Source organism: Frieseomelitta varia, unplaced genomic scaffold (assembly GCF_011392965.1).
Source record: "Frieseomelitta varia isolate USP_RPSP 00005682 unplaced genomic scaffold, Fvar_1.2 scaffold_562, whole genome shotgun sequence".
Taxonomy (NCBI): domain Eukaryota; kingdom Metazoa; phylum Arthropoda; class Insecta; order Hymenoptera; family Apidae; genus Frieseomelitta; species Frieseomelitta varia.
Window position 1 is genome coordinate 5,782 of NW_025110326.1, and position 26,533 is coordinate 32,314.

At 32.1% G+C, this 26,533-nt stretch overlaps 8 protein-coding genes across 10 annotated transcripts in view; 5 read left to right on the top strand and 3 right to left on the bottom strand.

Moving 5' to 3' along the window:
* Window positions 1–877: 877 nt before the first annotated feature.
* LOC122533934 (trafficking protein particle complex subunit 12) lies at window positions 878–2,587 on the bottom strand. The gene has a single exon (XM_043664113.1). The coding sequence runs from the start codon at window positions 2,585–2,587 to the stop codon at window positions 1,016–1,018; it is 1,572 nt and encodes a 523-aa protein (XP_043520048.1). The 3' UTR covers window positions 878–1,015.
* A 220-nt stretch (window positions 2,588–2,807) lies between these two features.
* LOC122533939 (aldose reductase-like) lies at window positions 2,808–4,666 on the top strand. The gene is made up of 7 exons (XM_043664119.1): window positions 2,808–3,198; window positions 3,263–3,343; window positions 3,430–3,537; window positions 3,612–3,898; window positions 3,977–4,178; window positions 4,243–4,399; window positions 4,472–4,666. The coding sequence occupies exons 1-6, from the start codon at window positions 3,138–3,140 to the stop codon at window positions 4,380–4,382; spliced, it is 879 nt and encodes a 292-aa protein (XP_043520054.1). The 5' UTR covers window positions 2,808–3,137; the 3' UTR covers window positions 4,383–4,399; window positions 4,472–4,666.
* Window positions 4,490–5,946, top strand: LOC122533936 (tRNA-specific adenosine deaminase 1). Its single transcript, XM_043664114.1, has 3 exons — window positions 4,490–5,178; window positions 5,249–5,500; window positions 5,577–5,946. The coding sequence occupies exons 1-3, from the start codon at window positions 4,490–4,492 to the stop codon at window positions 5,854–5,856; spliced, it is 1,221 nt and encodes a 406-aa protein (XP_043520049.1). The 3' UTR covers window positions 5,857–5,946.
* LOC122533937 (RNA 3'-terminal phosphate cyclase-like protein) lies at window positions 5,935–7,579 on the bottom strand. The gene is made up of 7 exons (XM_043664115.1): window positions 7,368–7,579; window positions 7,045–7,284; window positions 6,775–6,941; window positions 6,530–6,704; window positions 6,309–6,459; window positions 6,148–6,252; window positions 5,935–6,081 (listed from the first exon to the last, which is right to left on the bottom strand). Exons 1-7 carry the CDS (start codon window positions 7,495–7,497, stop codon window positions 5,937–5,939), a joined length of 1,113 nt encoding a protein of 370 aa, XP_043520050.1. The 5' UTR covers window positions 7,498–7,579; the 3' UTR covers window positions 5,935–5,936.
* A 15-nt stretch (window positions 7,580–7,594) lies between these two features.
* On the top strand, window positions 7,595–8,771 carry LOC122533940 (UDP-N-acetylglucosamine transferase subunit ALG13 homolog). The gene is made up of 2 exons (XM_043664120.1): window positions 7,595–7,829; window positions 7,927–8,771. The coding sequence occupies exons 1-2, from the start codon at window positions 7,737–7,739 to the stop codon at window positions 8,344–8,346; spliced, it is 513 nt and encodes a 170-aa protein (XP_043520055.1). The 5' UTR covers window positions 7,595–7,736; the 3' UTR covers window positions 8,347–8,771.
* LOC122533938 (succinate--CoA ligase [ADP/GDP-forming] subunit alpha, mitochondrial) lies at window positions 8,426–11,464 on the bottom strand. 2 transcript variants are annotated; one of them, XM_043664116.1, is made up of 7 exons: window positions 11,242–11,464; window positions 10,244–10,476; window positions 9,961–10,182; window positions 9,782–9,886; window positions 9,482–9,685; window positions 9,201–9,335; window positions 8,426–9,101 (listed from the first exon to the last, which is right to left on the bottom strand). In XM_043664116.1, the coding sequence occupies exons 1-7, from the start codon at window positions 11,276–11,278 to the stop codon at window positions 9,015–9,017; spliced, it is 1,023 nt and encodes a 340-aa protein (XP_043520051.1). In that variant the 5' UTR covers window positions 11,279–11,464; the 3' UTR covers window positions 8,426–9,014. The 2 variants fall into 2 exon arrangements, with proteins under 2 accessions (XP_043520051.1, XP_043520052.1); XM_043664117.1 differs by having other exon boundaries at window positions 9,506–9,685; window positions 11,242–11,460.
* Window positions 11,465–12,286: 822 nt separating this feature from the next.
* LOC122533912 lies at window positions 12,287–17,298 on the top strand. 2 transcript variants are annotated; one of them, XM_043664063.1, is made up of 13 exons: window positions 12,287–12,351; window positions 12,800–12,984; window positions 13,148–13,439; window positions 13,534–13,640; window positions 13,718–13,845; window positions 14,303–14,442; window positions 14,562–14,671; window positions 14,751–14,874; window positions 14,935–15,163; window positions 15,255–15,431; window positions 15,501–15,686; window positions 15,752–15,834; window positions 15,918–17,298. In XM_043664063.1, exons 1-13 carry the CDS (start codon window positions 12,320–12,322, stop codon window positions 16,045–16,047), a joined length of 1,923 nt encoding a protein of 640 aa, XP_043519998.1. In that variant the 5' UTR covers window positions 12,287–12,319; the 3' UTR covers window positions 16,048–17,298. The 2 variants fall into 2 exon arrangements, with proteins under 2 accessions (XP_043519998.1, XP_043519997.1); XM_043664062.1 differs by having other exon boundaries at window positions 12,290–12,351; window positions 14,300–14,442.
* Window positions 17,299–18,189: 891 nt separating this feature from the next.
* LOC122533913 (organic cation transporter protein) overlaps window positions 18,190–26,533 on the top strand; it is a 16,491-nt gene continuing 8,147 nt past the window's right edge. Inside the window, exons 1-3 of the mRNA XM_043664064.1 lie at window positions 18,190–18,901; window positions 24,961–25,144; window positions 25,988–26,246. Of these exons, the coding sequence (XP_043519999.1) occupies window positions 18,579–18,901; window positions 24,961–25,144; window positions 25,988–26,246 (766 nt within the window). The 5' untranslated portion in view covers window positions 18,190–18,578. The remainder of the gene's footprint in view (window positions 18,902–24,960; window positions 25,145–25,987; window positions 26,247–26,533) is intronic.

Sequence of the window (26,533 nt, forward strand, 5' to 3'; positions counted from 1 at the left end):
GCGCTCCTTGTCTGCGAACGAAGTGCTGCCATCTATCGGATTTTACCATTTTATGCTTTTAGTTCCAACCGCAACTGAGAGGTCCTCAGATGGCAGCACCATTCGTAGACAAGAAGCGCACTAGTGTGCGAAAAGGACAACAACAGATTTTAGTTCCTCCACCGTTTCACCACTACGCGCCGCTAGCATTTTAATGCCTGAAGGGTTTGAAATGGCGATGATAATGCGAGGATAATGTAGGAAGTGATGATGGTGAGGAAAGGTTGTGCGTTTCGTCTCAGAGTCGCTGCCTAGACTCATCAGTGGGGCTGATGGCAGCGACTCCTTACCCCAGACGCTTGTTGTTGTAACTATTCGCTAGGATGGTCCACCCATCCTAGCGGTTCCGCACTCTGTTTGCTTAACATCGAATATCGGTTGACTTCGACGCTAGGCGCACAGCCACTTGCGGCTTGTGCAAGTTGGTGTTCGAAACTCGTACTCGAGGAACTATAGGTCGCTACATGCCCATAAATCGATCGAATTTTCATTTGCAAAAAAAACTAATTTCAGAGATTAATTTGTAAGATTTTGTAATTGTATTTTCAAAATTAGCTGATCAACTTTCATCTCATATGCCATTTAACGCAGAAACTACTTGTACAAAGATTTTAAAATTCTGCTCAACAGATCGAAAGACTTTACACCGAAAATAAAAAAACTATAATAAATTTCACGCCTCCAGGCAATTAATTTCCATTCCACGTGAATATATTTCAAAGTTGATACTTTCGTCTATGTTCACATTCAATTTTGACGCAAGTTCAACCGTTTTTTTTTTTACAAAAAATTAATATTATTCCACTACGGGATCATTTCGCGCGAAAGAACACGAATCTTTAAGAACACGATCGTAATTGATTTTTATTGTTAAAATTTATACATTATTCGGCACAACTATATTCATAATTAAATAACAGGTTTAAAATTTCATTTTCAGCTTATCGTGTACTGTACATGGACGAGAGAGATGATCTCAGTTTAAAGGGAGTTTCAGGCACTGTATGTCTACAGCATCTCCTTTATATCTGTTCAATTGACTCAATAAATGTAACTTCGGTTGTTTACAATGAGTTGTATGCAACTCATACGAGGTGCATACATTCAACAGTACTGATTCCTGTAAACTCTTCACAGGATTTCTTGTTATCATACTTTCATATAAATGCACCGCCGTTTTTAACTGGCCTGTGTACAAAAGACAAACAGCCATGTTGTTAATTAACGCTATGTTCGATGGGTCCAATGCCTCTGCCGCTTGGAAACACTTGTACGCTTCTTGGAAAGAGTTGTGAGCCACTGCCATTAATCCTCTGTCTATTAACTCTCGAACAGTAGGGCCACTGTTTTTTTTGTGAACATCGATCAGAAATTTTTCTGCTGCCACAACATCTCCCAAAAACAAATGTAGTCTACCTATGCTGGCTCTCAATGCATCCATTTGCTCTGGTGTCCAATTTGCAGACTCACAAAGCCTCTCTAAGATATCAATACCTAGCACATAATTCTTCATGCTGACAGCGCAATTAACAATAGATATAAGGATCCGGGATCTTCTGCCTTTCCATAACCTTATAGCATCCTCTTGTTCAGCTGGGTTTACCTTAACGCGAGATCCATCTCCATTGAACCCAGCGCTAAAGTTGGCTATAATTTGGTTTGTAGATGCCAGAACTTTGTAAAGATTATCCAATGCTTGTTTAGGCTTGCCGCAGTACATTGGAATCTCAGCTAGAAGAAGTCTAAAAGAAAACGAAGCCATCGAGCCCGGTCTGGTGCCATACAACTCTGGGTAAAACGTAAAATACATGTCTGGTTTGTCTAAATTATCAAACGGTTTCGACTCGTTCTCTAAAATGTCGATCTGCCTGAGCTTGGTTAGAAGAGCCAGCCTGGTATACCACAGTTGCAGAGAATGCGGCGAGTGTTTGCTAGACTGATTTATTTTGCCGTATCCTTGACCATACACGGCCAACAACCTGCCAGACAGATTTATTGCCGCTTTGTAACAACCAGCTTGTATCAACATTCTCAATCCACGTTCATCCTGAGTCACATCGGAAGCAGTGAGCACATGTCTTTGCGCACTCTCATCTTCGCCTAGAAACCTCGCCACAGTACTTTTTATCAAATTGTGCATGTCCCCTTGAACTGCAAGCCCAGGCATTGTCAGGTTCTCCCTGTCGAGAAACGTGGTTCCAGCGGTGGACGTGGCCACACTTCGTAAGATTTTTCTCGTCTGTTCAGAAGGTATCCATACATCCCTGTGCACGTCATTCGTGCCGCTGTGATCGAGCCGTTCGTTACCGAGCAACGAACCGCCCTTTAAGAATTCGCTTGACTGATCTGCGAGCAACTCGAAATCTGAGACTCGGCTGCCAGAGCCTCTCTGAACGTCGAAGAAATCTTCCTTCCTAGGTGATACAATCTCATCGAAAATCGTGCGTGATGCATTTTCAAAATAGCGGCTTATATCGACTTCCATTTCCTTCGTAACCTCTTGGATGGTTTCGCCTTTCTGCTGTGAACTCCTATTTTCCTCGGCCATTCCACTCCTGTCTATTATTCTTCTCGACTCGAATATTTATATGTACATTTATTTATACAATTTACAAAATCTTACAAACATTAAATCGAAGAAAAATCGTAGACGTCAACTGTCAAAATCAGATGGGGACATTCTGCCACGAAGTACGTGTATAACAGAGCGTCATATTACATATAAATTTATACCTCAGTCTATCAACCGTTATTACTTTTGTATAATTTTTATACTACGATATTGATAAACATTGCGAGATTCAACTGACAAATGTAACATTGTTCACGACAATTAGGATATCATAATTAAATTTTCTAATAATAAAATTTAATAAGAATAAATGTAAGTAGTACTAGTATTCGATTAGAGAATAACAAAATACGTATATTAAAACGAAATAACATTGAATTAAAGCTAATTTTCTTTCGATTAATATCTTTATATCAAAGATGGCATTATAAAATAACGATAATAACAATACTACATGTGCAATTGCAACATATAAATACAAGTAGAGATCATTAAGAAATTAAAATAACAAGTTAAATATAATATTATGAACAATAGCAAAAAAAATATTCACCTTTCGAGTGGCTATATTATGCCTTTTGTTGGATGTAAGTTTATTAAAATACGATAATTACTTACCATGAAATATTAAATTATTTTCATTTTATGTAGTTGGAACATACAAAATTCGAGGAACAGATGTAATACATAAAGTGGTAGATGAAAGTTTAAAAGTTGGTTTTCGCTCCATTGGTATGTGTAAATTGAAATTCATGATATTATTTATTTATCCTATCGTAAATATATTTTGAAAAATCCATCATTTAAAAATTTTACAGATACAGCTGTGGCATATCGAAATGAAAAAGATATAGGCTGTGCTCTAAAAAGTTTACTACCAAAATATAATCTTCAGAGGAGTGATATATTCATCACAACTAAGCTTTGTATGTATCAGTAATGATTTTAAATATTACATTTAAGGAACATAAAATATATTATAATCATATATTTATAACAGCACCAAGTGATCATGGAGATCCAAAAGCAATAGAAAAGTCTGTGCAAAAATCACTTAAAGCGCTTAACACTACATACATTGATTTATACTTGATTCATTGGCCAGGTGTATCTCGTACTTCAGAAAGTTCAACGAAGAATTCACGTTTAAGGGCAAAGACTTGGGATAAGTTGATAGAATTGAAAAAACAAGGGCTTATAAGATCTATAGGTGTTTCTAATTATACAATCAAACATTTAGAAGAATTATTACAAAATTGTAAAGATACACCACCAGCTGTTAATCAAGTAATTATATCAAATAAGTAATAAATCTGACTTTAATTTATATTAATTAAGAAATTAAAATATGTTTCTGTACTATAGGTTGAGTTGCATCCACATTATCGTCAAGAAGAATTAATTAAGTATTGCAAAGAGAAAGGAATTCATGTACAAGCATATTCTTCTTTAGGAACTAGTAGCAGTACTAATCTTTTAAAAGATCCGATTGTTGTAAAAGTAGCTTCTCAACTTAATGTATCACCAGCACGATTACTATTAAATTGGGCTTTGCAACAGGGAATTGGTAAATAATTTATCTTTTCAAAATGATTATTTCTACTATGTATCATTTAATAATATTATTACAGGCATTATTCCCAAAGCGATAAAGAAAAAACATATAAGAGATAATATAAAACTAAATTTTGTAATTGATGAAGAGAGTATGAAAGCTTTGTCTTGCCTTCCTCAACATAAATACGCTTGGGACCCTTCCAATGTATATTAATTAAGTTTAAATATAAAATAAATATAAATATAAATATAAAATAAAATAAAAATAAATATAAATATAAAATAAAATAAAAAATAAAAAAAATAAAAAACAAAAAAAATATGGAAGATTTTGCAGATCAAATTGCACAACTTTGTTTAGAAAAATATAATAAGCTTAGTAAAAATGGTAAACCATTAGAGAAAGAATGGACTGTGTTATCAGGTATAATATTAAAAAAAAAGGACAGTTCACTTAATTTAGTAGCCCTTGCTACAGGAACAAAGTGCTTAGGAAAATCAGATTTGTTAAATACAAAAATATACGAACAAGGTTGTAGATTAAACGACTCTCATGCAGAAGTTCTTGTCAGACGTGCGTTTCTAAGATACTTATACGAGCAAATCGATTTCTTACTCAGTGATTTTAAAAGTGATATTTTTACAATAGACGACAAGAAAAAAATTAAACTACACGATGGAATATCGTTCCATTTATTTACGAGTCAAACTCCCTGTGGAGATTGTTCTATATTTTTGAAAAAAGAATTCTATGAAGATGATATACCTCCAACGAAAATTAGGAAATGTGATTATAATAACGGAATGGAGATAGTAGAATCAAATAATAATAGAAAAGAAAAACGCTTAATTAAAGATATATATAGAACCGGTGCAAAATGTGTTAAATCTGAGAAATATCAAGATCCTCATTTGCCCGGAATAAACTACCACGTAGTTGGACCACTACGTACTAAGCCAGGAAGAGGAAATCCTACTCTTAGTTTATCTTGTTCAGATAAAATAGCAAAGTAATACTACAATTTATTTTCATAGTATTTTTATAGAATATCACAATTAAGTTTTATACACTGATTTTAGATGGAATTTACTTGGAGTACAAGGATCGCTTTTATCGATATTAATACCGCCAATAAAAATAGAAACTATTATAGTTGGAGGAAATTGTCCTTTTTCACTAGAGGCAATGGAACGTGGATTGTACAAACGATTCAATGAAAAAACGTGTGAACTAAAAATTATACAAAGTAAATTTTCTTTTAATCAACAAAAAAATTCCGAGAGAAAACACCCATGTCCATCAAGTATAATATGGTGTGCTGTAACAAACTGGTAATTTTTAATACTTACATTTTGTTTATGTTTAATAATTTTGAACAAAATAATTTTAATAATTGATCGTTTGCAGTGATACTGAGGTAGCAGTTGAGGGTAGAAAACAAGGAGCTACAAAGAAAAAAAAAGGTAGTAATTTGCTTATAACGAGACGTGCTCTCTTTGAAACGTTTTTACAAACATGTGATAAATATCAACATTCTGATTGCAACATAAGACATCCTAAAAGGATTACCTATTTGGATTGCAAAATGTGGTCGAAAAATTATCAAAGCTTGTGGAATACTTTAAAATCAGATTCTTTTCATACTTGGCCTTCTAAGCCAATTCATTTACAAACATTTGTACTGTAGAATATTTGATATTTTTTAATATACAAATATATATTTTTTAAATCAAAATAAATATATAAAAAAATAAATACAATAATATTTTATAATGTTCGTTTATTTATGTTAGTATATCCTACACCTACACAAGTTAAGATGACTTGTTCTAAAATTTCATCCTCTTCTTTATATGGTTCAAGTTTAAATACAATTCCAAAAAAGTCTTTTAAGTCGCGTAAAAATTGTATCCTGTAAAAATATTATAGATCAGTTTTATCGTTTTGAAATACGTATCTGTATAAAACGACTACTTACATTGCTGGTGTTAAAGGACCTGTTACAACTTTAGAAACATCTTTTTTACCTAATGCCATAAACATTGCCGTCATAGCTTGAAAAGGTGAATCTATACAACCATTTCTAAAATCATACATATTTATGTAATACTTTCATTATCTGATGCATATTTATTTTACCTATAAATTTCTCCAATTAATTTCATAGCTGCTTCTCTACCAATATCTTCTGGTACACAAGGTAAAGAATTTGTTGTCATTAAAGGTGAAAATGCTTCTCCACCGAAAACAACATCAGCAGTTGTTTCGGCTGATAAAGTTACTCCAAAACCTGTCATATTTTTGAGTATTTACATTTAATGTACTAAAGAAACATAAACTAGCTAACATTAAATATGTACCTGGTGATTTTCCACTAGATGCACCTTTACAATGGTCTGTATAAATATAAACATCTGGTAAGTATTTTAGTAATACACTTTTAGTAGACTCCACAATTCGATTGGAAATAGCAGGAGAGACACGTAAACTACATGCAGTACCTCTTATTCTTTTAACCATTCCACTATTTTGAAGCTACAAATACATTTTATTTTTAAGATGTAAATACCTTAATAAAAAAGATATATATATACTTTCTACTAACTTGAATACTTCTAAGGTTACGACTAGGGGGACATTTGAATTTAATTTCTCCACCACCTAAAGGTGCAGCTCCTCTTTTGCTAATGGTAAAAATAACTTCATTATCGCCTGACAGAAATTTTTTCAATATAGGCACAGCACATGTCTTCATTCTATCTACAGATGGATCTGAAATACAATTACATATATGTATATAATTTCTTAGTTTCTTGCAATTACAATAACAATTAATTGCTAACATATTATCTTTGAAGTTTAGAGCTTTACTTACCTATTGTATTATTAGTGACTCCTTTAAGTTTTATATCAACAGCCTTTTTACAAAATGGAGCTAATATCATAATTCCTTCTAGATAATAGCCAATACCTCGTTGTACACTACAATCGTGCTCTAATTCGCCACCATATAACAATCCAGGATTATAATATAAATTTGTTCCTGTTTCATTTAATTCTATTCGCGATCCATTTGTTATTTTATCCAATAAACGAATAAAACTAATTTCGTATTCTAAACACAATAAGCATACAAATTGTAACATATTTTTATGTTTTAATAGTTTTGAAAAACATAAGATATATCTAAAAACTAACCTTTAAGTCCTGGATCATCATCTTTAATTCTGATATTTATAATTCGTACAGGTTTGCCTGACAACGTTGATAATAATAAGCGATATCTCATATAATTACAACCTTCGTACATTAGAATGTTATTTTTCATTTTTCTGGCATGTTTTGTTAAACTTCGCGGCAATAAACAAATTAACACGATGGCACATGGAACTCTGACGTCATACTGTTTTATCAAGCATAGTTCTACTTTACATGTATGAATTGAACAAATCGCAATTTAACAATATTGTTGGATACTTTTAAAAACGAATTCAAAATTTCACGAATAATCAAACAAAGTGATGTTTTTCATTCATATCAAAATCTAAAATATTTTCAAACATTAAAATGACACAACCAAAGAAAACAATATTTGTTACCGTTGGCACTACCAAATTTGATGAGTTAATCGCGACAATGCTTAGTCGCGAAATTTTAGAGGTAAAAGACCATGAAAATATAAGTTTTTAATAGAAATGTTATAAAAATATTTAATGTGTGGCAAAAATTTGAAGTAATTTTTTTATATGTATTTTAGGCATTATCGTCAAAGGGATATTATGAAATCATTTTACAAATTGGCAAAACATCGTTTGTACCAGATTGCAGCTCACGTTATGGTTTTGTTAATATAGAATATTTCAATATGACTGCAAATATACTTTCTTATGTACAAAATGCTGATCTTATTATAAGTCACGCAGGAGCAGGAAGTATTCTAGATGCTTTAGAATGTAAGAAAAATTTAATTGTAGTTGCAAATCAAAGTTTGATGGATAATCATCAATTAGAATTAGCTGAACAACTTTATAAGGATGGATATTTATACTATTGCACTTGCGAAACTTTATTAAATACTATCCAAACTATGAATTTTAGTAAATTAAGACCTTTTGTTAATGAAAGGAGTAAACAAATTGCTAAGCTTATAGATCAAATAATGGGATTTTCATCATAAAGAGAAGTTTGAAAGATATTCAAGAAATAACTTTTTTTACTTTTTATTTACAACAAACAATGAATTTAAAAGATTAATATTGATATTTTGTTTAATATATATTTAGATTTTTAATGTTTTATAATATGGATATACAACAGCTTTAATTATTTATTACAACAACAATTACAAGATATAGCTTTAATATAATTTACAACAATATAATAAGAATTAACTGTTCCTTAAAATTATGATGTAGTAGCATAGAAAAATTTATTAATTAATTTCTTATTAAGAAAAATGGTAACGAAGAATAATGGCAGTTATTGTTAGATACATTTTATAGCATCTTTGGACAATTACTAATTGTTGAAATAAAAGCTATATCAGTAAAAATATTTTCTAAATACTGTACAATATTAAAATAAATTTAGTTTTTCAACAGAGTATTCATATTTCTTTGTAAGTTTTCTCTTTAGGAATAAAGTAATAGAGCAATCTCGCAATATCGATGAACATTATTTTAAGTCATTGATTTAATAAATTTTCAAATTGCACATTTTCAATACGTTATATCATTTTTTTTTTTTTCTTAGATGACCCTAGCATTATTTATACTTTCAATTTATTGTATGAAGATACATCCATATGAGGCAAACTACATATGTATATTTATAGTGACGTGTGCTTTAATTACAGACCAAGCCAAGACGTGTCATTTCTTTTAACAGTTCATTTCCCATTTGCGCCGGACTCCTTGAAACTATTACACCAGCCTAAATAAAATGAAATGATATTTATCATACGATATTATTTATTAAAATGATAGTTATATTTCGGGTTATACTTCATATATCGAGTAAATTTATCGATACCTTTTCGAGCGCATTAATTTTATCTTGCGCACCTCCTTTGCCCCCTGATATGATAGCCCCAGCATGACCCATTCTTCGGCCGGGTGGAGCAGTAATACCAGCAATAAACGATACTACTGGTTTAGCTTTACTTCCCTGTGATTACGACAGACACATATTATATTTGTATGTGAAATTACTTAAAAATAAATTACATTCGTAAGGATGTAGGACGATTTCTGGAACATGAAAGAATTTCTGGAAGAAATAATTGAGTTAGGATAGGATGGGGATTTGAATACCAATAACTTAGAAGAGCAACCAACAGTATTATGCTGAATGAGATATTCCGCTGCTGATTCTTCTGCACTACCACCAATTTCACCAATCATTATAATACCATCACAATCTGGATCCCTAAGGAAGACATCCAAACAGTCAATAAAATCTGTTCCATTAAATGGATCACCACCAATACCAACACAGAGTGTTTGCCCAAGACCAGCCTTAAAAAAAGATTTTCTTACATTCTTTTTATTATAAAATTAAAAAAAAAAAACATTTATTATGGTGAATGAAATATCTATTTATCATTTACTTACAAGGGTTGTTTGATTTACAGCCTCATATGTTAATGTTCCTGATCTTGACACAATACCAATTTTTCCTTTTTGATGTATATGTCCCGGCATAATACCTATTTTGCACTACAAATAGATATCTGTTATAAAATACATTGGCACAAAATTTAATACACTGATAAAATATTAAATATTTGCACCTGCTCTGGAGCTATTATTCCTGGACAATTTGGACCAATTAAACGAGATTTGTTTTGCTCCAAAAGTCGTCTTTTAACTTTCACCATATCATGTTGTGGAATACCTTCTGTAATACATACAATTAGTGGTATTTCAGCATCTATTGCCTCCAAAATAGCTGCAGCTGCAGCAGGAGGAGGAACATAAATAACAGTTGCAGAAGCACCCGTAGCTTGTTTTGCCTAAAATTCAGTTAACATATGTATAAATATATAAAATATAAAAGAAAATTTGCTTATTTACCTCTTTCACAGTTTTGAAGACTGGTTTCCCAAGATGTTCTGAACCGGCTTTTTTAGGATTGACACCACCTACTATTTTAGTACCATATTCAATGGCTTGTTGACAATGAAATGTCCCTTGTTTACCAGTGAAACCCTGACATATAACTTTGGTATTGGAATCAATTTTTAAATTTTTCCTAGTATCTACATAATTAAACCTTATTTGCGTTCGTAATAAATTTCCACAATTTGCTGCAACATGAAAGGAAGAATATTTTGTTTCATTCAAAAACAATTTTTTTAGATACAAGTACCAATAACTTTTTTTGTTTCTTAATGTATATGTTGCAATAAATGTCATAACATTAAATTTATATTACTTTATAAAGAAATTTTAAGGCATAAAGAGATTTTTAAGCATTGTTTCAGCTATTGTTTGCAAGCAGATGTTATTTATAGGGACAGTATCAAATTTCTTAACTTTTAGGTCAAGGTTCATTGAGTATATATCATCCAATGAGTTCAAATGATTAGTATGACATTTATTCTGACAGAACATATTAATTAAGATGTTAAAACTATACGAAAGGCTGTGCAAATTATCATATTCAACAGTTATATGAAATAAAACTAATATATATGATATGGATAAAATATAATTAAAAAAAAAAAGAAATTATGAGGCTTCTGTGACAGAACACATTTATGTATAATAGACAAAAGATTTAATAAAGAATTATATAATGTTTTACATTAACAATTATATAGTTAAAATTGAAACAAGTCAATTTAACTAAATGATCTAATATATATTGTAAGAAAAAATTGAGTTATGTATAATTCCTTATATAATGATAACATAAACGAAACTTGTCAAAAGTATTTTTAGTTTGGAAAATAATAGACGGTCGAACACGACCGTGAAATCTTGATACGACTACACAAATAGTATATTTCAAGATATGCAAAGATTCCTTTTTAACAGTGAAAAATACCAGATGATTATTCATGTCTTACCTGTAAACTTTGAAAATGTCCTGATAGCTACAGCCATTTTTTAATTGATGTTTTTTTAAGATAGTCGATGAATGAAATCGAATTATTAGAGAATCACCATTAGAGGACTTCGATAGACTAGCGAGGTCAAGTTCGAAAGAAAATACACGGGCGAAGTGTACTTATCGCATGTATCTAAATACTTCAGATTCACTATGAATATGTCAAATGACAGGAACATTGAATATCGAACTGATTGGCCTATTCTTTCGCAAGATATTTCCTTCAAGCTAATTTTCAATGTAAAAATTTGATCGCGAGCAAATTTTGCATGAGGTTTTCAATACATCAGATGCAAAAATAATTGTCAATTTTCCTTATTTTGAAGTTTTCTGAAATATTTGTGAAAAATTTCTCTAGTTTCGCAACTCTTTTATTGCTAAAAATATAGAGAAATTAGTTTTATCTCTATTCGTGCCTTTGAAATTTACCCTAGGGTCAGATTCATATATTTTAAATAAAAGTATGCAACATTGAAGTTAAAATAACGCAGTAGGAAATTTGAACAAATTTATTGCAAAAAAGATTAGTACTATATGTATGAATGTTAAATTTATGCTACGGTATTCGATAGCAAACATAATGATAATTTCATAGAAAGGAAAGGTAGCATGCTGCATAATCAACGGAGATCACCGAAAAATTGAGCGTAGTTAATGAAAGTTACGATTGATGGTATCGTAGTTGCCAAATGTAGATTACTGAAAGAAAGTCTACATAAATCCGTCTGCGATTTTATTGTTATTACCGATGTAAGAATTTAATTATACACAAATTTTCATATGAATCGAACAGTTTATTAAAATTCGTAGTGATCCGATTACGGAGCTAATATTGATGCGCATAGATAGAACGGCATAAATGTCAGTGATGTATAGAAAATAAATATCTTGATAAAAATGACGTGGTGAACAGAGCCTTATCGTTTTACAAAACCATCGAAGGAATTGCAAGGTACATACTCTATCAATAGTTTCCAGTGTTTCGTTCGGATATCGTTTCAACCATCTGCAAAAAGGGATAAAAAATTTTATTTCAAATGCCGAATGTTTCGAATATACTTTCGAACAAGTAATTTAAAAGAATTATTTTTTGAATTTGGAAAGTTATTTCAATTACATTGCTCGTATATCATAACACAAAATATTCCTACTATTTATATATTATTATGTATTAAATGTTATTGAATCATTTCCGTTGTGATGAAAAGTTAATATTCGTTATATATTTAGAATGCACCTTCTTGTGAGAGTAAATGAAAGCTCTGTCATTGAGAAATAAAACAATATGTACATATTTTTTTTTACTAGAATACATCTCAGTTATGTAAAATTGTATTTGACTTTATTATTATTTACATTCTTAATTAAAATTGTATTTATTGCCTTCTAATTATGATCATATAACAGAAAGAAATATGATTCAAAATATTTACGTTACAAATGTATGACAGTGATGCATACATTTATAAATTTTGCAGTGCTGTTTTGTATTAATTTAAATAAACAAATTCTAACAGGATGGAAGAGAGTACAAGTTCTGAAAATGTTTGGTGTAAAACTAAAGCAGACGAACAAAATAATTTGTATCATCCGGAATCTATAACTTCCTCTATGGAAGCAAATTCTACTTCTTTAGCAGATATATTTGATACAGCATTTACATCTACAGTTGATCCCTCTCCACAACCAAGATTTAATTCAGGTAAAGATAAAACAATGATGAAAGATATACATTAATTTTTCTTTTGTGCTTTTGGTATCAAATGCAATAATTTCTTTTTCGAATAAAATAATTTAATTAATTTTGAATAATACTAAATATATATAGAATAATTTACACGAAAAATTTTAATATTTAATTTCAGCCAACGAAATGGAATATGACCACTTATTTGCAGAAAGTGATGTAGAAGATTTGGATGTGATACCTATTAATCCTTATGTAAATCCATCTCATCATGGTGCATCAAATAGTAATTTTGTTTTTGGAACTTATTTACGTGGGTCTGAAGCAGGAGGAGGAATTTTACATGAATGTGATCATCCAGTGAAACATAAAAGTAGAAAAAACGAAGAACGCAAATCATTCAATGATCAGCATTCTGATAGTTTCAGTGTGGCTGGACCATCTAGATTGTCAGATGGAACTTCTAACAAGTATAAATTCCGAATTAATCTTTGAATTTATTTGTGATATTTCTATTTTCAATACCACTAAATTAATAATTAATGATGAAAATGTCTTAAACAGAGTTATGCAGAATATGGAAAATGACAGTGCCAATGAAGTCAATACTTTATATCCCTCAGTTATGTCGAATGCAATTCATTCTCAACAAAATTCTACGCGTGCAACAAGTAAGATTTTTTTTTTAGATGAATAAAAAATAATTAATAGATAGTCTATATAGTTTAACTTTGTCTATATTGGATAGAAAATGATGATACACCATCAGCACCTGATTTACAATTAGATTGGTCCTCAAGTAGTGATGATGCTACTAGTAGTGACGATGAAGATGGATCAGTTGAAGTTCTTGTCTCAGTAAATCATAATAATAAGGTAAAATAGTGAAGGGCTTGTATAAGAGCTATGGCTATTTACATATGTACACTATTTACAATTGGTGCGAGGATGGAGGAAGGAGATGAAAGGATTGTGGTGATGGGTAAGGTGAGGAAAGGTTATGCGTTTCGTCTCAGAGTCGCTGCCTAGACTCATCAGTGGGGCTGATGGCAGCGACCCCTTACCCCAGACGCTTGTTGTTCTAACTACTCGCTAGGCTGGACGGTCACCCATCCTGTGGTACGCGGTGTTCCGCACTCTGTTTGCTTAACATCGAATATCGTTAGATTTCGACGCTAGGCGCACAGCCACTTGCGGCTTGTGCAAGTCGGTGTTCGAAACTCGTACTCGAGGGACTCTAGGCCGCTACAATAGTTATATTATATTGAATTGTTTAAAAATAGAATTTATGTTAGGAATTTAAAATGTTGAATATTTTGTTATATCTCAGCAGCAAAATTCTGCACAAAATAATGAGGAACGTAATCGTCCAGTAACTGTAGTTGATTTAACTGTGGAATCAGATGAAGAACATACTCCACCTACTCCAACAACTTCTGTAGTAACACCGGGTACAACAGATTATGTACATAGGTACGAGTAACAAATTATTTAATATGTAATAATTATATATTAAATTATAATAATAATTATATTGTATTAAATGGCAGTAATTTTATTGTTAATTTTAATATCTCTTTTTTTTTTTATAGTGGAAATAACACTTATTGCATGCATGACCATTTGTATCATGGTCGATGTATGCATCATAATTATAGAATTCCAATTCCTGTTATACCTGTAAGATATAGCCAATTACCAGGTGAGAATGTGATAAAAAATGAAGACAGATATTAACAATATTTTTGATATATTATTTCGAATTTGTTTCTGTTTTATAGATGCTTCTACTGGAATGTTAAGATCACGTATGCATCCAATACAAGAAAGGCTATGGAGGATGCAACAACGTGTACAAGAAGTACATAGGCGAAGCCTTCATCCAAGATTTTCAACACATCACACGTTAGTATTGCAATAAATACTCGAAGTTTCACATTATGCAATAATTTTTATATTTAATAGTACAACGTCATGCAATCCACATGTTCATCAAGCAAACCAACATACATGTAATAATGGAAATGTTAACCCTGCAAGTAATCGTTGTAACAGTTCAGAAAACATGATATTTGCGGAAAATTATTTCCCATCTCCAATTTTACCACCACCACAACAGCCTACTGTTTATAGTCATCCAGAGGCTAGGAGGCCACCAAGTGTTAGTCCGCCTTGTCCCGCTCAGTCTGTGATGGTAATTCAATGCATTTAAGAGTTACATTGTATTATTTTAGTTTTACTGAATGAATTTATAATTTATCTTCTTTTCGTTTCTTAATGTTTAGGAAAATTCTTTGAGTGGTGTAGAAATGGAACCAACACCACCTCCAGTTATGCTGCCTTCAATGCCAGTTCATCCTTACGTACATCATATGTATCATCATTATGGTTCTCATCGAAGACCGCCCGGTCCACAACATAGACACCATATTCATATTAATTGGCTGCAACATCTTCATTTGGTATATTCTTGAATACAGTGCTTTGAATTCTTATTATAGTTATATAATGCATATATGTTTCATATGCAGCAAGGCTCTGACGCTCACGATATGATGCCGTTTCCATCTTTGGGTTTGTTGCATCCAGCGCGTCAAATGTCGGCGCAACTTGAGAATTATATGCGTCTTGTTGATTTACGACGTATGGCCGCTATTAGTTGCGGAGCTACGCAGGAGTCGATAGAAAGTCACACATTCCGTCATAAGTACAAACGGGTAAGCTACATGAAAATTTATATATATGTTTTATTATTTATTCGCAATATTTTATCATTTTATAGGAAAAAAAAGTTGAAAATAGCGAAGACGCTATTGAAAAGTGTACTATATGTTTATCGGAATTCGAAGACTGTGAAAGTGTCAGGTACAAAGCTAATCACGTACAATACAAATTATTTTCAGCAATTATTTTTACATAAATTATATTTTTCTAATGTTTTTATATAGGAGGCTTCCATGCATGCATTTATTTCACATAGACTGTGTCGATCAATGGTTATGTACTAATAAACGCTGTCCTATATGTCGAGTGGATATCGAAACTTTTTTACACAAGGAGCTTGAAAGCACTACATAGTTTAAGGTCGATTTTAATCATCTGTTTTCGTTTTATATAATCAGGTAATATTCACATCTAAATATTTTAAAAGATCCTATTCATGAGAAAAAACCTTTTTCTGACACTGCTATCAATGTTGATGTAAAAAAATTTTACTGTGAATAATCAAAATATCGATAATGGAATAGAACTAAGTTCCTGGAGTTGTAGAAAAGATTTGTTTTGATTAATTATCTTTATTAATATCCATGGTATTAGTAATAGTGTACATAAAAAAAAAAATATTAGGTTTGTTTATTATGCGTTATTATATTGATAAAATATGTAATTTGATTCATAATTTATCATGTATGTAATGGTTTCGACGACCACAAATTGTTAGATTATAGCAAATATTTGAAGTGATACATCTCTTCGTGTTTTTTATTCTACTTTTTTATTATGTGATAAATAAAAGGAAAAGAAATTTTAATCATTAATAACAACCACTAAAACGATGAATTTTTAAATTAAATTAGAACCGAGACGAATGGAAATTAATTATGTGAAATAATTACGTGAAAACATATTATTCCTGTGTTATTAATAATTCTCCACTGGGTGCTATATTGATATAAATTTTATACACAATAAACATATTCTAATGATTTGTGAAAACGGTTAAAGATTCTTTGAGGCTATGTATACTTTTCGTAAGTTTTTATATTGAAAGAGTTTTTTAATAAAACTATACTCAAATAATTCTTTACTAATAATTTCTTATTCTTCATAAAAGAGGATATCGTTGTATTAAAAAAAAAAAAAAAAAAAGGAAAATACCGGTAATCTTAAAATTTCGTAAAAAAAAAAAAGAAGCTTTCTATTTTGAGCGACTTCATTTTCGCATCATTTTACTGGTATCGTTGGTAACATAAAAAAGGGCATGTATTTTAATTCACCAAATTAAACGGAACGCTCTGTATGATATTCAATAAATTATTATTATTATGTCTAGTGCGTAATAACAATAATTATCATTTTGCATTCGAATGTCGACGCTGTGGCGGCATAATAAAGTTGTCTAAAATCTTTGATGTCGCCATGATGGCGATACGCTTTTATTATGCTTGTACATTTATGATTCTGTAATCGAAAAGTATTGTAAATGTCTGTTACTCTTTAATCTAAAATATATTTACTTCCAGATAATCTGTTGTTTATTGATATCTGCATATTTATTTATATGTACATATGTAATATATAATACATAATAAATTTGCTTTGCTCGAGTATGGCGATTACAAAGGGCCATAATATTCCCAATTGTACATTGTACGCTTAATTCCCGTATCGTTCGTCAACTCAATTTTTATCAGAAATTCTTTATGCCCTGTCGTTTTTTCGAGACGCTTTCTTCATCCAATTTCTTCATCAAACAAACCAATTTTGTAGTATACGCCAGATAATGTTGATTGTAGAAGCGATAAAGGCGCATCGGTGTCGCAGCGTTCTCATTTTTATACAACGTGCAAAGAAAGAGATATAAGAGAGAAGAAAAGGAATTGGCACAGACGTGCGTAAGACCAGACTGTTCCTTGCAAAAAGGCCTTACCTTAAGGAATGAATAATTGTGTGAATCGTGTGAGTCACAGTTGATTGTTTACTTTTCTTTTATTATGATCATATACAAGGCAACATAGCTGCGAGAAAAACTTGCGATGAAAAACGACGATTAGAACAATAACAAGCAACATGCAAAAAAATGTTACGTAAACCTTCTCATCTGAAACATCTTGATATAAAAATAATGAATCGCTGATATGGCAAGTTAATAGATAATCCAATATTAGTATTAGCTCAATGTTAGTTAAAATTTGTTCAAAAATATGGGAACAATTTTCATAGCCAAGTGTCCGATTCATTTTGAAAATATCATATTTCTTCAAACCTTCCGTTTCTTCTTCGTGTCTTTCAGTTTTTGAATCCATAATGACGATTTTCCTGTTGATTCGTCTCCGAGGGAGAGTGCGAAAGAAATTAGCCAAACGTTAATGAGATGGTGATGATTGACACGATGCCCGTTCTGTTCAATGCCACTTGCACTGAATTCTACTTGCACACGGAGAAGAGAGGGAGTATCTCTCGATCGGTGGCTATATAGCCAGCTACAAGACTGATCGTTTCAGTTACGAACTCTTCAAGTCACGATTTGTCCAGCTATTTTTTTTACTCGTTCTCGTTTACGACACCGTGCAAGACTAGCCTGACTTTGTCCGAGTTTTCTGCGATTTTATTACGATGTCATAAATGTCGCCAAACAAGGATCCACGCGGTTGATCCTCGCCTGTTGACGTTTTTAATCAGCTCAAACGAGAATTTTATCGTGAACGTCGACGCGAATACACACACACACACACACATAGCACCATGCATTCGGGAACATAGAGAAGAAAACTCGCGATTTTCTTGCAAAGTGAACCGCAAGATTAACGAGAAGAAAGTGATCTCGTTCCTAATTTGCCTTCGAGTTATAGAATCGATTATAATTCTTATAATTCTCTGGAGGAGAAATGCCACCGCAGGAGAAATTTGAAAATTCCGTGCACTTGAACAATAATCGGGAGAGCAACGTGGCCACTTGTCAGAACTCGAGCAACGCTCAAACGGGAGAAACGGATAGCGGTGTGAAGGAAGAGACGAGAGACATGGATTTTGATGAATTGCTGCCCTATGTCGGCGAGTTTGGTCTTTACCAGAAGATCCTCTTCATTCTGATGATCCCTTTCGCATCGTTTGTGGCGTGGGTCTATTTCTCGCAGATCTTCATCACGCTGATACCGGATGATTATTGGTGTTGGGTACCGGAACTGGAGAACCTCACAGTCAACGAAAGGTGCGCAAAAGTATCTCAGTATCTCTTGGGAAATTGCGTTGAATTAGAAGAGAGAGATTGAAATCTGGAGTTTCTTCGTTTAACCACTTGCATCCTCAGATTTTATCGTTATTTAAGAGCAATTTAAGTCGAGGCTAATCCAGAAAATGTGATGTTCGTTAGATATCGATAATACAAGAAGTTTTAAAGTTATTATATAGATTAATGAAGAGATAGTTTCTTTTATTGGAAATTCATCGAATTGTTTAAAAGTCACGCAATCACACACGATTTGTTATAAGAATTGATTCATTGTTTAGTAGTGTTTGTTCATGTAGATAATTGCTCTTTATCTACTTCAATATTGACTTTGTTTCTCTGGAGAGAAAGAAATTTCTCGTAGAAATGCAAATAGAAGAACTTCTTTGTTTAAGCAAATGTAAATACGATTAAAAAGATACGCTTTCGAGTTGATTCAGTATTTTACTTGAATCTAAGGTAAATATAAGGATAAAATTCGATAGTACCCCTAAAGTTGGATATTCAAGATTATCTTAAAATTTTCTTCGTATCTCGCTCAATGCGCATTTTTAATTTCTTGAGTGGGTATAAATTTTATCAGATAAGAATAGGTGTTTGTTGCAAGTAATTTGTTGCAAATATTCCTGTCAAGATCTAAGCCGACTTATTTTGTTCTATTGTTTGCAACTTACAATTGCGAGACTGAAATGTACGAAACGTTGATTCATTCTGCCATACTTATTACGGTATTTATCTAGCGTGTGTGCAAAATTAGTACTTTTTCAATGACTACACGAAACAACTTGGATAGTATATCGTTATGCTAGAGAAAAGAAAGGTTGGCTTCTTATTCATTTGAAACACTGCAACGTCGTAAAGTCCAACTCTTTTTTGACATAGTCGATCAGATAATTTCAACACTTCAACATAATACAAAAAATTACGCTTCAGACGTATTTCTCTTCACAAGCATTTACACACTTTTCATTGGCAGAAACGGAATAAAGAAAATGTAGAGCAGTTTCTTCTCTTCTTTCCTTTCCTAAATGAACCAAAGAACAATTTCTATATTGTTAAAACAATGTACAAATAAATTCAAAATGGCATCAATGGATAAATAAAGAATAAAAGTGTTAGAATTGAAAAACTTAAAGATTTGAAAAGAATCGCGTATGATCTAGAAATCTGAAACGAGGCTAGTAGAAATGAAAATTCCACAGGCATGATGCTGATGAAAAATGCGATCGGATTGCATTCATTTTCAGACGCAATAAAAAAAAAGAAAAAAATACCGGAGACGAATGATTATTATCGATGTTCGTTACCTGTTTTGTGATTCAAGGATAGATCACCACACGTAAGATTGTCTCCATGAATGCTTTCTACATTAATGCATTAGTCGATTATTGTTATTATCAAGTACATTAACGAAGGCTATTTGTTGCTTTAATAACAGCGAAATTACATTAACAGATCAAAAAGTTGGTGTGTTTGTTAAATTTTGTAAAAACCGATTATAATTGAGGGATATAATTACAGGGATAATTTTAGATAATGGGACTTTTTTTATTCACTACTTCACTATTTTTCCCCATATTCTATTTTCCTTTTATTGTATCTATTTTATTAATTTTTTCCCATAAATCTCACTTGAGGATGAAAATCAGATCTTGTCGCATTTCTTTTAATTGAAATGCCGTTCGTTAGTATCATTTTGAAAAGTAATTAAAGAGTTGCATTTTCTCAGTCATCTGCATATTAGAAAATACTTCAAGTTTGAATAAAATATGAAAACGTTCTCGTCAGTTCTGTTAGTTAAGTTGTTGATTGTTCGGTTAAGTTTTATGTCGAACATCCCAAAACATTATCTTAGCTAAACTGAGCGCAAAATTAAAACATAAAAATTTTACGAAGATCGTACAACAAACTAGTCAAAAATTTTCCCACTCGTTTCAAACTTGAATAAAAATTTAATTCTGAATAAGAGTCGGGCTTCAATTTCCTTAAATCAATCCCCTAATCAACCTAATGAAAGTACCTAATAGAATAAGGACTACATACATACGTGCAAGGAATATCGAACGAAACATAATCTATCGTTATTTTCACGTACACGTAGGTTTCACAATTCGTTCTCCGATTTCAACGGACGTTAATCTTGTTGAAATGCCAAGATTAACGACAATTACATGCTTATTTACAATTGTTCCTCATCGAGACATTTTTACTGAATGTAAAAATCGGGAAATCGAATCGACAAGGAGTTGAAAATGCTCAACGACGAAACGTGCAAGTGTAACGTGGATTGCACCTTCGTTTCGTTGGTTACGGCTCGCCTAGGTTAACAACCCCCGATGTTATTCAAATAATGCAACAGCTGGAGCAGCCGGTAGCAAGTCGTAAAAGTCTTAATAAAACACGTTTCTACGAGTGAACGTATGTTACCGCGAGACATGCACCGCGGCTTTTATTTCTCTACGCCATTTTCACCTGTTCGAAACGATCGGTTGCGTAATAGAAGTCGTTCTTTTATCTGTAATGCACGATAACGAACGGCGAAACTGATTCAATTTGTCCCTGGTTTTGTTAATTTCTGTGTAAGCTTCTGTGAACTGTGTTGGCATCGCATCGTGACGTTCTTGTTAACGCTTTACAGCAGTTTCTTTTTTGTGTGAATTGGCCAAGAGGATTGCGAAGCTCGTTTTGAAGTAAACTCTTGTAGAAAATTCAAAAATCAAAAGTTTCATTTCGATGGAATTTGGAATTTAAGCTTTGGAACTGAGAGATTGGCTTCTTCTTCTTTTTTTTTCTTTTTTGAACCAAGTATAGTTCATTTCCTAGTTGTTAGTATTTTGTATTTGGAACATTTCTTAAATATGTAACTTTTAACTTAAATATGTAGTGGTTTTAGTCCTTTTAGAATTAGTTTTGTAGTTTTTTCGAAACCAATTTTATCTCTTTTATTTCACGCAGGAAGAGATTATTCTTTCATATTCGAATATAATAGTAATTCTTCAAGTTTTAGCTCACTATTCATTTGCATACGAACATAAAACTCTCTCTGATCGATGTTCCTTTTCATAACACTGTTTCAACTATACGAATCTTATTGAAATTGATTTACAAGTTAGGAATCACTATATTTTTCTTAGGAAGAGTGCATAATTAAATAATGAACGACTGAAATATTAAATTAAATATCTATATTTAAAAACATTACAAATGGATAGCATAAATAATCTCAATAACTCCAAGATAAACTTCAGAAAATTCTTCAACTACATTTAATCGACATACCTCTCGAATGAATTCACAATTAATACATACAATTATTACAATTGACGCAAATTTAATATTTTCTCCCGTCTTTATTTTCTACTTATTTTATTACAAACTTATCATTTCATTCACATCGTTTCTTCGCTATTGAAATACGAAAATAAAATAAAATTCCTTGAACATTCCAACGTGTATGGCGTTGCGTTTCCATCTCAATATGTACATACGATAATCATCAAAATCTCTTTTCACTGATGCTTATCTCTCGTAAGAGAGAGGACGCATATTATTATAAACTGCGCTTGCAAGGAACACAATACAACATAAAAGTTGCCAAATTAACCTTCGGTGGTGTTCAAAGTGAGCGGCTAGAAACGATTGCCTTTTCCTTATACTTACAATTGGATGGTTCGATTGCACCATGATTCGTTATTAAGACGTTTCGAGAGAGGCAAAGGATGTTGTGTCGTAACGGTGTTATGCTCGCACAATGCTCCCCGGATAAAATTCCCCGTATTTATCGTGTTCGCCGCGCGAACGCGTTGAACCTTCGCGCAAACAATGAGAGCGTGAACGCGAAAAAATGGCGTTGAGCACGTTGAGCTTGATATCGTTGATTTGCTCGTCGGATACCTTTACGGTAAAGGCATTCGGCCTGCTAGTTATGTTAAAAAAAGAAAAAAAAATCATTCGACGACGGAACTATATTACGATGATACAATTAAAGATGCGACGAGCAAATTTCTAGCCCACAACGAATGAATATGAATCGCGTAATTAATTTTTTGATTTAATTCAACTTTTAACTTTTTGTTCGAGAGCTGCTCGTTAGTTTGCTGCTCGTTAGATCAAACTGCGATGAAGTTACGTCCTAGGTGCCCGTTCTTGATTAAAATTCTCGAAACTTTCTAATGGTAATAGATAAGACATTCATATGTATGTATGTACATGCAGCGAAAGTATTTATACATATCTTTTGAAATTTTATTGGTTGGATGTTACGAGGCCAAACTACTACGTTTTTTTTTTTAAATTTTCCTAGTTATGAAAGCGTAAGATTTTGATTAATAAGCTTATTCTGACAAGTCACATCACATATTTAGGAAAATTCTATTTTCTACGATCGGATGGAAAACTGAACGTGTTCATAAAATTTCTCAAGAATAATAAAATTCATCGGTACGTTAAATTCGACGTTAAGAATCAAAGAATGACGGAGTGAAGAATGAAAAATTCCTCGATAATGTAAGATAAATTGTTAATTGGATGGCACGTGAGTCAATATTTCGATAATAAATCATTATATAAACTAACACCTAGCTTAATGAGATAGTAATGGCAAAGAAAATAAGCATAATAGCAGGAAAAAAAAAATTGATAGAATTGCTAAAAGGCTGGTGATTTCTTCCACTTGGCTGATAAATTACGAGCTGAATCTACGAACGTTTAACAATCATACATTCCGAATCAGTTTCGGATTTATGGACGAACATTCCTTTCTTTCGCAGAAGTCACTTAGTTTGCTCATTTTCACCGTGAAAGATGCAGCTTGCGTAATGCAATCGACTTCTTCGTTCGTTCACTTTTCATACAAAGGTCAGATTAATTATTATCGCGATGTTACGAGATATAATTGCTTGCAAACGCAACGTTAAACATCATAAAATTTTTCTTCCGGTTGTAACGTTTATCGAGAAATATTTAGAATTTTGCAAGTCGATTGCAATTAATTGGTAATTTTCTGGGAAGAAAATTTCGTATTTTGTTAATAACACTAATTTCGATGATTTATATAGCTTTAGTTATGCTATCAACTAAAAAATTTATAAATTGATCGTAGTGGCTCTCAGTATGATTAACAATTAACAATTCTTTTGTAATCGTATATTTCGTCGATATATGTCGATATATTCTAATTAACGTTTAATTATCATGTTACGCCATGATTTCCCAACATCGTCATAAAACAGTGAAGATTCACGAAGATTTCGAAACGCGTTTCGAGGTGTCGCGTTTTATAACGATATAGTGATTGTTCGACAATATTGTCCAAGTAAATAAGGTCAGTTTGATTCAGACAGCGTGACACCGACTTCCTATTTCGTTACACAAAGCCCGTCAAAATACAGGTGTAATTATCGTCACCGAATTATCTTAATGACGCTCGCTGTTATAATAAACAAGCGATTTCGACGTCCGTCAACGATTGTGAATCACTCTCGTAGTTATCGAACGTGATTGGATAACTAATGCAATCTTTCGGTGATAAATTGGATTCGATGTGTGTGTGTATGTGTGTTTCTGTGGAAATTATGTTCGTCGTTTTTCCTTCGATTCTAAAATTCCAATAAGTCGTCAACCACTCGATCATTTGTCGCATACGTTTTAAATTTGGTTCGAAAAATGAAGTGAAAAATGTTTAATTGTACGTATCATGTTTATTAGCGATTTATTGTTAACACTGGAATTACCGACAACTGAGGCATTCGAGTTTACTTGTATATCTAATAAAAAGTTTTATATAAAATTTTCTAAAATTATAAATTCATCATTTTGACCATCGTGTTAACAATCATACTAACTTATTATTAGGTATACAAGTTGTACAACTTTTTTTTTACTTCGTATAAAATTTCAGACAAAAGTGTTTTATCGTGATGAATGAAGCAGTATCGACTTAAAAAAAAATGTTGAAGATTCCCAGTGATTTTTTAAATACATCTGTTCATCGACATTAAAGAACTCTGAATCAGTTTACAGTCTTTCCTCCTTCGTTTCAGACTGTCGCTAGCGATACCAGCCAACCACGAGGGATACTCGAGATGCAGCATGTACGATGTAAATTACAGGGAGATTTTGTTAAATGAAAGCCACATGCCGGACCCGTTGTGGCCAACGAAAGCTTGTCAACACGGATGGGAGTTCAATTATAGTACCGTTCCGTACGCAACTGTGGCAACCGAGGTGAGAGACGGACTGAATCTGTAATTCCCTGTTTCTTGACCATTTTCGGTCTCTTTCAACCAGTATAGTTGTACGTTCTACAATGTACATATATAATTACCAGAAACTTTATTACATATATATATTAATATATATTATATGTATTATTAATAATTATTACATATTAATAATTATTATTATATTAATAATTATAATATGTAATAATAATAATTATAATTATTAAAAATTATTACATATTAATAATTATTATTATGAATATTAACAATTATTACATATTAATAATTATTATTATAAATATTAACAATTATTACATATTAATAATTATTATTATAAATATTAACAATTATAATTATTAAAAATTATTACATATTAATAATAATTATTATATATATTTATTAATTTTTATTATTATATATAATAATTATTATATTATAATTATAATTATAATTATTGATAATTATTACATATTACATATACATTATTAATAATTTCAACTCTGCGAAAATGTTTGAATCCGATTTTCAAAATTTTTGAAATCGACCTTCGTCGCAAACACAATTGTTTTTTTTTTTTTTCTTTGCTTCGTGAACTTCTCCGCCGGGCAAAAGAAAATTTCTCCTCCTCGAGTTTTGCGAGCGGCCGGAACAAACTACATTTTTTATACGCGAGAACTTACACGCCGGATCTTAAGTTTCCCCGGCTGACTGCCAGCGAAAAGGAAGAAAAAGGAAGAAGCTCGGCACGGAAATTCATTTAATCGGGACGTGGACGTTCCTACGAAATTCCTGCGAGTGCTCGTCGTCGCCGAGAGTAAATCACTCGACTGTAGGTTTCTGTTGGCAGCTGGGATGGGTCTGCCAGTACGACGCTCTGCCAACCATAGCTCAAAGTATCTTCTTCGTCGGCGCTATCTTCGGCGGACTGATTTTTGGATGGATTGCCGATCAATACGGCAGGATACCAGCTTTGATCGGAGCTAATTTAATGGGATTTCTCGCTGGAGTGGCCACCGCGTTCACCGACACGTTCTGGCAGTTCACGTTGTGCCGTTTCTTCGTCGGGTTTGCCTTCGACAATTGCTTCACTATGATGTACATATTAGGTAATTATCTTCACCTTCGTTGAGGAGATTCATAGTCTCTTTTAGAAGCTATAGCGAGACGTGTGATCATTGAAAACAGTCGCGAGTCAAAGTTCACAAAAATTCGTATTAGATGAAATTCCTTTACAAATGATAAATCTTTAATTTTAGATTGAAAAAATTCTATCTCCATTTGGAGTAATTAAAGGAGTATTCGACGGGAGAACTATCGTTTCTATTTTCTCTGTAACTCCATAATTGTGTTCTAATTTCATTATAATGTGTGTTTTTTTTTTTTTTTTTTTTTT